At 39.9% G+C, this 11,427-nt stretch overlaps 1 protein-coding gene across 16 annotated transcripts in view; it reads left to right on the forward strand.

Annotated features, from left to right (window-relative positions):
• The window catches only part of EYA4 (EYA transcriptional coactivator and phosphatase 4), a 443,388-nt gene extending 432,476 nt beyond the window's left edge, over nt 1-10,912 (forward strand). For 6 of the 16 annotated variants that reach the window (XM_033939341.1, XM_033939343.1, XM_033939334.1 and 3 more), the window contains 2 exons: nt 3,285-3,385; nt 10,031-10,912. In XM_033939341.1, coding sequence (XP_033795232.1) covers nt 3,285-3,385; nt 10,031-10,111 — 182 coding nt within the window. In that variant the 3' untranslated portion in view covers nt 10,112-10,912. Of the gene's footprint in view, nt 1-3,143; nt 3,245-3,284; nt 3,386-10,028 lie in introns of all 16 variants that reach the window. The other 10 variants (XM_033939344.1, XM_033939346.1, XM_033939342.1 and 7 more) reach the window with 2 other exon arrangements.
• Nucleotides 10,913-11,427: the final 515 nt, after the last annotated feature.

Consider the following 11,427-nt stretch of genomic DNA (forward strand, 5'->3'; position numbering starts at 1 on the left):
TCTTAAAGTCTGGCACGCTGTCTGCCTCGATCACCTGCACTGGAAGCTTGTTCCAATGATCAACCACTCTCTCTGTGAAGAAATACTTTCTGGTGTCACCATGAAATTTTCCGCCCCTGAGTTTGAGCGGGTGCCCTCTTATGGCCGAGGGTCCCTTGAGAAAGAAAATATCATCTTCCACTTCGATATTTTCTTTCTCAAGGGACCCTCGGCCACAAGAGGGCACCCGCTCAAACTCAGGGGCGGAAAATTTCATGGATCTGCTGAAATTACACTAAATGCAGCTGAGCATTTTCTATTTATCAGGATAGCCACCCCAGCCTTTTTTCCCATTTTAGGAGTGAGAAAACTATACTTGACCCACCCCCCTTCCAACTTGGCCGATTCCCTAGCAGATAAATGAGTTTCCTGAATAAAATATATATCCGCCTCCTGCTGTTTTAAAAAATGAAGTGTTTTTTTTCCTTTTAATAGGATGGTTAAGACCATTGACATTCAATGAAAATATTTTCAAAGACACCTTATTTGATTTACATTAAAATTCTAATTATTTCCCTTCTAACTATAAATAACTTCCTTAAACAATCCCTTATACACATCCAGGACCTCATTAAACTCACCTTCCTCCCTATACCTTCCCTTGAAACAAATCATGTGAACTTGGATATGAACTGAATAGGCACATAAAACCATTATCCCCCCGCCCCACAACTTATAGTAAATCATTCATCCCTTGTCACTCTTTCATTCTAAATTGATCAAATTTTAATTTCCTCAAATAATACCATGTTAACATTTACAATATGCAAGAATACATGAAAGAAAATAAAATAAATTAAGTTGAATAAATAAATATGTTTCCTTGCCTCCTTTTGTTAAAGAAATACCTATCTAACATTCCCCCACTTTAAAACTTTTCATAACAGTACCTTCCCCCAGTAACTGGTATTTATCTATTGCAATTTAATATCATTTATCAGTAAAACAATTAGTATAACTATAAATAAAATATAACTATAAATAAAATATAATCCACTAGCATCCCTCCCCTGTCAGTTTCCCTTTCCTGAAACAAAGGGCCTGTTTTACAAAGCCGCGCTAGTGGCTGCCATGCGGAAACAGCCCCAAAGCCCTTTAAATTTCTATGGGCTTCGGGGCCGTTACCGCACAGCAGCCGCTAGCGAAGCTTTGTAAAACAGGCCCAAAGTAAATTCAACTATTTTTAAATAGGAATATTATTAATCCCCAAAATTAATTATTAGTAAATATTTTGGATATTATAAAAAAATAACCTATTGTTCAATCCTGCTAACTAATCCTATAAAAGTTGACATTCAATGGGATCTGTACCTAATATAAATAACAATATCTGTCCATAAAAACAAGCTTTCTACTTAGAAATACATCAATCCTATTGATTAATCTTAAAAGAGTTAATAGTCTATGAAGTATATTAATATAAAACTCATTAAAATTTTACTTTCCTTAAAATATAATCACTTAAATATGTATCTCCTAAACAGGTCGCAAAAAGACCAGTAAAGGAACAAACAAAAGTACTTTAAATACCTTTTAAACTTGAGTGGCGCTCAGAATCCAAGATGGAATGAAAAAACTCAATGCGGGGTACAAACCCCTAAAGAGCTTCTTACAGAATCTATCATTGCACCATTTTGAAGTAAAAGGTAATTAAAAGTGCTTGTTGAAAAACGCTCATAAATATTTTTATGTCCATATAGTGAAATAGGTATCCAGCTTATAAGTGAATTCAAAAAACGTGAGTTCAAAAAAACTTAGCTTAAATGTTCAGTCAGCGTTGGCCCGGCGAGGTTCTGACGCGTTTCGCCAAACTGGCTTCTTCAGAGAACCCGCTATGCTGCTTATGAACTGCGATTTGAAATGTATCCTGATCCGAAGGAAAAAAATTTTTCATTTCCTAAACAGGTGCCATTACAAGCCTCAATTCTACTATCATATACCCCACATTCTGCTTACAGACTTCCTTTTCATGATATCCAGGTTGTAAGTCTGCACGAAACTGCACCCCTACAATATAAGAACAGCACTCATAAACTCTTGAATGGATGGTACCGAAACTGAAGTGAGCTAATCCTCAGTCCAAGGACTTCCTTTTCAATCTCCGTCGCCATTATGACCCTGCCGATCTGACTTTTAAATTTAGGATTATAGCAAGCTCCACTCACAAGACACTTCTCCACTTTTCCCAGGGTCACAAGAAGCAGCATGGGTTTGAACCCACATCTTCAGGGTGCTGAGGCTGTAGATTTAACCACTGCGCTACACTCTTCCCTGTAGGTGCATTTCTGCCAACTCATGCCAGTATTCTGTAAAAACGTGCATAAATGTCTTCATAAAATAGCACTCAGTGAACATAAATCGTATACTTAATTTCTAGCTGCTGGTTATATAATTGCCCCCTACATTTGTAACGACAGCAGCCAATATTTTCACAAATAATGACTACCACAGGCTGAATTTTGGGTAGGTCTAGGCAGTTACTCCAGAACTGGCTTGCAAAACCTGCTTCTGGCAAGAAATCAGCCTTGTCTGGCAAGAAATCTGACTGCCTCTGTTGTGTTCTCAGTCATCATTAGCTGAAGGCTGGGATAGTTCAAGAAGATTTGAAATCAGTGGCTTAGTAAGGGGGTGGTCGGATCTCTCCAGGAGCCAGCGCCTCTCCTCCTCTCCATCCCTCCCACATACTTCTTTAAATGTTTGCCAGCTTGAGCAGCATTTTCTACTGACCGCTCACGCCGGTGTCTGCTCCCTTATGATGTCACTTCCTGGTCACGGGACCAGGACGTGATGTCAGAAGAGAGCCAGCACCAGCATGAGCAGCATGTGGAAGATGCTTACACCAGTGAACATTTCAAAAGGTACACAGGGAGCAGGGGAGTGCTCAAGTAGTGGGGAAGAGTTAGGGGGGGGGGGGCACTCAAGCAGTGGGGAAGAGTATGGGGGGTGGGAAAGAGTGCGGAGGCACACAGCGCAGCAATGGTAGGTGCCACCACCAAAGGTGCCAACCTTCCTTGCTACACGACTGTTTGAGCTGCCCAGTTTCTGTTTTCTGGATAATTCAAACCTATGATATCTCGCAGAATAAGCCATACATTGTTTTTCAGGCAAAGAAAGCTGTTTTGAGCGTATAGTGTCCAGGTTTGGCACTAACATAACTTATGTTGTGATTGGAGATGCCCGAGATGAGGAGCATGCAGCTGCCCAGGTAATTTCACGCTGAACTCTTTATCTCATTTATCTTCCAGGAAAAGAAAGTTGCTTTGAACGAATAATTCAAAGGTTTGGCAGAAAAGTAGTGTATGTTGTAATTGGGGATGGTGTAGAAGAAGAACAGGCAGCAAAAAAGGTAAACCATCTCACAAACTACTGGTGTGATATGCAGATACTAATTCAAGCCTTATTCGGTTGCATTTCCTTGGCTTTCGCAGAATGGCAAATTTAGAGAAAGCTTGAAAGATTAGTAATTAAAAGTAGAACTTATATAGATAATCAGCAAAATCAATCAATATAAATAGTAAAATGTTTATGAAAAAGGCTGATTCAAAATAGAGGAGAAAAACAGAACTTAGCTTTCCATAGCCAACTGCTATTCCAGCAACAACCATTTTCTGCCAGACTTGATATTGGCCCTGTTTCACCCAAAAGCTGTTTCAAGGGCATTGGCAAAACTTCTTTCTTCAATGAACTCCCAGCCAGCAAAATAGAAGAATGTTAATTTGTTGGCGAGTCCAAGTTGAGACATTCTTCAGTTTTGCTGGTTAGGAGTTCATTGAAAAAAGATATTCCTTGAAACAGCTTTCATGCGAAACAGGGCCGCTCTCGAGTCTGGCTAAAAACGGTTTGCTAAATTCTGTTCTTCTCCTCTACTTTGAACCAGCCTTTGGATTTTTATCCTTAGTAATGTCCAAGAATATAAGTACATTACTGCATGCTGATTTTTATGATTTGATGTGTACTGTGTGTGGAGTGTTTTTAGAGACCAATGACTGTGCTTAGCCCCGTAGCAGGACACATGTTGTACTGAGTTTAGTGGGTGTGATATTTTCTAAGGTCGCTCTTTCTCCACACTTTTGGGAAGGATTCTCTTTGGTTATCATGTTGCAGATGCCTTGATCATAGCTGTTTTTACTATAATATATATTGATTGATTTTGTTGAACAATTAGGGCTCCTTTTACGGAGCTGCGTTAGCGGCTTTAATGCGCGTGACTTTTTACATGAGCTAACCCCGCGCTAGCCGAAAAACTGCTCAAGAGGAGGCGGTAGCGGCTAGCGCAGCCAGCAGTTTAGTGCATGCTATTACGCATGTTAAACCGCTACCGCGGCTTCGTAAAAGAAGCCCTTAGTGTAAGAAGAGTCTAGTCACTGTCTGGCAGAAAATCCCAGCACCAAATATTCATAAAATATGGTGGCACTTAATTAACTTCTGATGAATATACAGCTGTTAGATCCACCTGATAGGAAGGGAATGAGTCAGTGTGTCATTTAAAAACTTACTGGCCAATATTCAGTGCTTTTTAACCAGCCATTTGTGGCACTGGCTGGCTAAATAGAGCTTTGCCAGCTAAATCTGATTATTCAACGTACGATTTTTATTTATTTATTTCAGATAACCAATTATATCTGCTAAATATTCACGAATAGCAACTAAAATTCAACTGGCTATATCATGCAATAATTGTCAACTTTTTCTGCGCTGTCCGGCCACATTTAGTAGCCAAATTGTGCCACGCAAATAGCAGTCCTATCTTTCGCTGCTATAACTTAACCAGCCAGCCCTGAAATTTGACTTAAGATAGTTAAAGTTTGAGCTGGCCAAAAAAATCTTGGATATTCTATACTGGTTACCAGAAATGGTCCAACACCGAATATCCACGGTCAATTCCAACCGCAGGAGTTAGCCAGCTTGCATCCCGCAGTCTGAATATTAACTGGTTAGTGCAAATGAATTGCTAGCAAACTTTTATAAATAGCAAAACAGAGATCTAAGGCATGTGGTACAGCCATTGCATAAACCAGATTTGTTCAAGTTCAGCCCTTAAGAGCAGCAAGTAGGCCAGATTTTCAGGATATTCCTAATATATATGCATATAATATAACTAGACGTGTTTTTTATTTAAATATACTGTATTTTTATTAAATAGCACAAATCTTAACACTTTATTATACATTAAACATAAATGAATCCATTTTGCACTTTCAGTTACTAAAATCTGTATTATCCCACAATACAATGGAAGAAAACCTGGAGCTTGTACTCAGTCCATTCACAAGCCTTTTCTGATGAAAATAAAGCTGTTCCACATCATATTCTGTGTGTATTATTTCATTTCTCCAGCATTCTCCAATGTTCCAATAAGCATATATTGATTCATAGACAAAGCTGTTATAATGCCTTCTCATTCCAACTGTTAGTATCCTGTCTGAGGGAAGAGTGGGCTTGTGAACCCATGCAGTTACTAATCTATAATGAAACGAAGCAGTAAAGAAGTTGAAAACCTGCCACAGTTTCAGCTCCTGAAGACGCTGTAATAGCGAAACGTGGTGCTACGTTGGGCTGGCTGGACATAGTTTGAATTGGAATGAGAAGGCATTATAACAGCTTTGTCTAAGAATCAATATACAGTATGCTTGTTGGAACATTGGAGAATCTCGGAGAGAACGGGAACCCGAAGGCTTTGAGCATGCGCAGATGCTCAAGGCCCAGCACAAAGAAGAAGGCAGATGTTCGGGCACCGGCACTGGCATGTCCTGTGCGTTGGTGCCGGTGCCAAATGGGGGTAAGGAATGTGATCAGCTGGGTAGGTGTGTGCCTGGTGGATGCCGGATCGCAGCAGGGAGGGGGTGCGACGCGAGCGGGGGGGGGGTGGATCACATGGGGGGGCGACACGAGTAGGAGGGTGGCGGATCACGTGGGGGGTCTTCATGAGCGTGGGGGAGCAATGCTGGTACTTGGGGGGGGTAGAGCAGCGCCGCTGGCCTCAGGGGGTGGGGGTGGGTGGGAACGAATCAAGCAAGTTTCCCTTAGTTCCTATGGGGAAACTCGCTTTGATATACGAGTATTTTGGTTTACGAGCATGCTTCTGGAACAAATTATGCTCGTAAACCAAGGTTCCACTGTAATGAAATAGTCTCAAAAAGTTGTAGGAATGTACTTCCAAGAGATTTAAGGAGACAGTGATAACAGGAAAGTTAGGTAGAGATGGGTGGGAGTTTCGCAACGGGTACAGTATAATAGGCAAGGGGGTGAGAAAATACTTTGGAAAATAATTTGGGATTTGATGTGGGATTTGAGAGGGTTAAAAATAAGGAGTAGGGGAATTATATAAGGAATATTCTGGCTTCTTGATCTAGCACTTTGACTAGATGTTCTAGAATACTAGAATTAATATAGCCAAGAAGAAATGTGCTTGAGTATTTTATAACGGACACAACCGGTCTAAAATGCTGATTCCAAATGGTTTACTATTATATACTCGAATATAAACCAAGATTTTAAATATGGCCCCAAAATGGGAGTCATAGTTTATATTCAGGTCAGCACCGGACCTGTTGCAGGCCTTTCCCGAGCCTGACATAAGCCCTGGTAGTCCAGCAATTGGCAGGGACAGGAGGGATCCCTCCTACCTCCTGTCCTGACCGACTCTGACACATCCCACCTGCCTCTCAGACTTTTAAAAACCTACCTTTAAAGCTTTGGTGGTCCAGCGGTGAACCGGGGCAGGAATGATCTTCCTATGTTCCTGCCCTGTGCAGAGCTGCTATCTGAATGGCTGCTGCGAGTTCTCATGGCAACCTTGTGAGTTCCCACAGTCTCATGAAGTTGTCACGAGAACTCTTGGTAGCCACTCAGATAGCGACTCTACACGGGACAGGAGCATAGGAAGATTCCTCCTGTCACGGTTCACTGATGGATCACCAGGGCTTTAAAGGTAGGTTTTTAAAAGTGTCTGGGATGCAGGAGGGAGGTGGGATGTTTCAGAATTGGCCGAGACAGGAGGCAGGAGGGATGCCTCATGTCTTGGCCCACTGCTGGACCACCAGGGCTTAAGTAAAGGTAGGGGGGTAGGCCTACAAGGCATCAGGGAAGGGAAGAGTGAAGAGTCTGGCAGGGCAGGACAGGGGAGGGAGGGAGGGGGGCTGGGTGCAAAGTTGGGCAGAAGAGGCAGGGAGGGAGGGGGGCTGAGTGCAGAACCTGGCAGGACAGGACACTTGAATATAAACTCCCAGTTTATATTCAAGTCAACCTGTTATCCTCCTTTTGGGGGGAGAAAAAAAACATCATTTCAGTTTATATTCAGATTGGTTTATGTTTGAGTATATACCGTATCTAAAGCACCTCTTCAATGTCACCTTGTCAGAATTAAATCTTTGGGTTGTGCATGTGTGTGGCTATGAACTTCTAAGTGAAAATTTCTTGTAAATCTCTGTCTTTCTCTTAATCATGTCATCTTAGTTTATATTTTGACAAAGTAGGGTTTAGAAAAATGGTCTTCCAAATAGTCGGAAATAGCTCAAACAACAGTTTTATGAAATAGCCATCATAAGAAGCTCTCAGAGTCTACCGCACAAAGATACGACTCAACATGGGGCCATATTGAAAACATGCAATCAAATGAATGTCAGCCAGCATAGACACATTCTCTCTGGAGCAGCGATCACTGATACTGCAGCAAAAGAGTCTGCACTGGCTGTCATTCATTTGATTGTATGTTTTCAATTTATGATATATAGTACTCCCCTGAAATTCACGGGGATTCCATTCCAGGAGCACCCGTGAATTTTGAAAAACTGCGAATGCGGTTTAGGAGCGGATCTAAGGCAGGAGGGGGCAGCAGGGAGTGCTAAAAAAACAATATTTGGGCTGGCAGGTGGTTTGGCTGTGCAGAACGTTGACGTGGGGAAGAGGAGGAATCAGCTGTGCAGAAGGCTGATTAGCTGACAGGGGGAAGAAGAGGAAGAATTGGCTGTGCAGAAGGCTGATTGGCTGATGGGGGGGGAGGAGGAGGAATCAACTGTGCAGAAGGCTGATTGGCTGACCAGGGGGAACAGGAGGAGGAGGAATCGGTTGTGTAGAAGGTTGATTGGCTGACGGGGTGGGGGGGGAGAGGAGGAGGAATCGGCTGTGCAGAAGGCTGATTCGCGGACTCAATTGACTATTCCCTGTATTTTCTGACCGGAAGAGGCAGTCAGAAAGTACCGCAAATGACTGAGTCCGTGATATGCAAACCGCAAATTCGTGGAGGTCTACTGTATGATGTTGCACTGAACTACAAGAGATCACAACTCCTGATGCAGGCTTTCAATTGCTGAAACACAACCCCGTGTTGAGTCATATTTTTGTGTGGTGAACTCTGAGAGCTTCTTATGGTGGCTACTTAGTAAAACTGTTGTTTGAGCTATCTTTGGCTATTTGGAAAACCATTTTTCTAAGCACTACTTTTTTTGGTTGATTAGGTTATATTCTGCAAAATGAGAGAGAACTGCTTTGTATGAACTCTGGTTGTTATAGTGCATGTAGCCAATATATTGAAGAACAAAAGTTTATTTCAAAAATACTTTTCATAATAGAGGGAAATGGTGTGGTGACCATGTTAGTCCATTTTTCAAGGTACTATATAAAAATAAAACAAAAGCATAAATGAAATAAGTTAATATCTTTTATTATTGGACTAATTCAATGCATTTTATGATTAGGTTTCAAAGGTAACTCCTTCTTCAGATCAGAAATAAACAAATGTTGACAAATTTCAGTATATATAAGGGAAACTTGAAAACATTTCAGTTTCATAGGAAGAGGGAGGGGTGGATGGGTAAGTATAATATCACCTCTGTCTGATAACACTTTGGATAAACTGACCACTTCACCAATGATTTTATGATGAAAATACTGAAAGGAGATTTTAAGACAATCCAAGAATGTAAGACATTTGAAATTAAAACGATTAAATATTTTGATACCTACCAGACAGGATTTAACAAAGACCTTGGCTTCCTTTCACACTACAAAGCAATTTAAACTTCTTTGACATCTCTGTCACCTACTTACCCACCCATCCTGCTGTAAAACTGTAATTGGAATGCTTTCATGTTTCCTTTATATATTCAAGTTTTGCAAGTTTTATTAAAATTTTGATGTATCGCAATATCAGAAATTCAAAGTGATTTACAATTAAAATGGGGAACCAATTAATAATTAAGTACAACAATAACATGAACATTGCAAACTTATAAATAAGGGAATTAGGGAGAACTACAATAAGCAAAGTAAAGAAGACATAAAAGGTGAGAACAATAGTAGGGTAAGAGAATTTAAAAGGAAGTATAAAGAAACTAAAAATGCTTTAATTTCTCGAGGCCTGGAATATACGAACCAGTAATTTCTGCAAAGTGATGAATCAACAGAATACCCTGCAAGAATTATGTCTCAAAGGCATCCTTATCAGCATTTTAAAAGTCCTTTAAATTTAATAAGCAATTTTTCTTCCTTAATAAATGCTGGTAGCGAGTTTCATATGTTGGACGCAGTAATTGCAAAGATCATTTCTTGTCTAGTGTTTATTATTCTTAGTGATGGAATTACTAGGTTTTTATCCTCTGATCTCAGACTTCTAGTAGGAATATATAGAATAATGTACCTTTCTAGGAAAGATGGAGCTTTAGTTGTTAATGTGTTGAACGTTAATAGTGCAATTCTAAAGGGGTTACATGATTGAATTGTTTCTTGTTCGTAATAATTTTGATCGCGATATTCTGAATTAATTGTAACCGTCAGATTTCTTCTAGAGTGATTCCTTTGTAAAGGGAGTTACAGTAGTCCAGTTTAGAAATGGCCAATGAATGTATGAGGACATTCAAAGATGATGCTTATTTCTGACCTGAAGAAGAAGGGATTACCTTTGAAAACTAATATTGTATTACTTTTATAATCCAAATGATAAGTTATCCTAAAGGCAATTTTGATCTTTTTTCCCTTAATTTTTTTTGCACAGCACAACATGCCCTTCTGGAGGATATCAAGTCATTCAGACCTCTTGGCTCTACATCAAGCACTGGAACTAGAATATTTATAACTGGGCTCTATAGTGGGGAAATCCTTTTCTCTAATATTTCAAATACACTGAATTTTCATGTGTGATTTGTCCCCTCTGGCTTTACACATATGGATTGTCTTAAGAAGGGAAAATTCCAGAAGGAAGAATTCAGATTGTGGAAAGGAGTGTAAACTCTAGTGCAGCGTAAGGACACTCAATGGTCTTACATGTGCAACATGAAAACACAATGAGCCCTACTTGGAGTGAACAGCCATTGTTCAGGATTCTCTCAATGGTAAAGCATCAGCGCACGCTTTCCGACTGACAAGGTGGGGTTCAACATTCCTCAATATGGGATATATTCTCAGCACTGAGGTTTGAATCAGAAGTTAGCCTACCTACCCAGAAAATCTGAATTAGAATGCACTCAGACTGTATCACGACAATCATGTCTAGACTTGTAATTTGTGTAAATTATTGATGAAAATAATTTACTGTGATTTTATTAGCAGCTGATTTTGGAAGTGGATGCAATTTTTTTTTCTTTTTTTTGTGGGGAGGGGGAGGTGAGCGGTGAGCAGGGGAATATAATAATGTCTCTTTTATAAGTTTGGCAGTCAGAATGTGCATAATGATGTGTTGTGCCTTAAAAACAAGACAGTGTTTGTGTGTTACAAGGTAACTTTGGTTAAAGAAACATGTAGATATAAAAAAAAAAATTTTGTGATAAATTTTTTTTGACATGACCAAATTTCAACTTCAATTATCAAAGGGCAAGAGCTGCATCATAAGCAGTTGTCTATTGCAGTATGAAAAACAATAAAGGATAGTTTGTGTTTTTATTTGAATTGTGAAATAATTCAAATGTCTGTGGTGCAGACACGCTTGACTACATTAAAATATAAGATAAAGTGATGTATCAAAACAAACAAACAAAAATTACCATCTCAGCACTTGTTATTCAAACTCGCATATTGTTTTGTTTTAGCCTCCATTGGAAAAAATGATGATATGCATTGCTCAGATCAGTGATACAGAAACAAGCATATCAAGATGAATTTCTCACCATTCAGAACTCATCTGATGAACCAAAACAGTCATTTGCAAAGGACCCACATTCTCAAGGTCATAGGTTTAATTCCTAATGATCCTTACAATGAGCAAGTAAAAATAAGGGCTCTTTCTGAGATCCGCTGGGTCTCTGGGATCTAGACTGGCCACTGTTGGAGACCGGATGGACCTTGATCTGAGTCAGCATGATGCGCTGATCCTCTCATGACATGATTAAATAGGACCTGACATAGATATCCAGAAACTTACAGGCTGTTGTTTAAAAGATAAAGTAATATTCTTCA

Source organism: Geotrypetes seraphini, chromosome 3 (assembly GCF_902459505.1).
Source record: "Geotrypetes seraphini chromosome 3, aGeoSer1.1, whole genome shotgun sequence".
In the NCBI taxonomy this organism is placed as follows: Eukaryota; Metazoa; Chordata; class Amphibia; order Gymnophiona; family Dermophiidae; genus Geotrypetes; species Geotrypetes seraphini.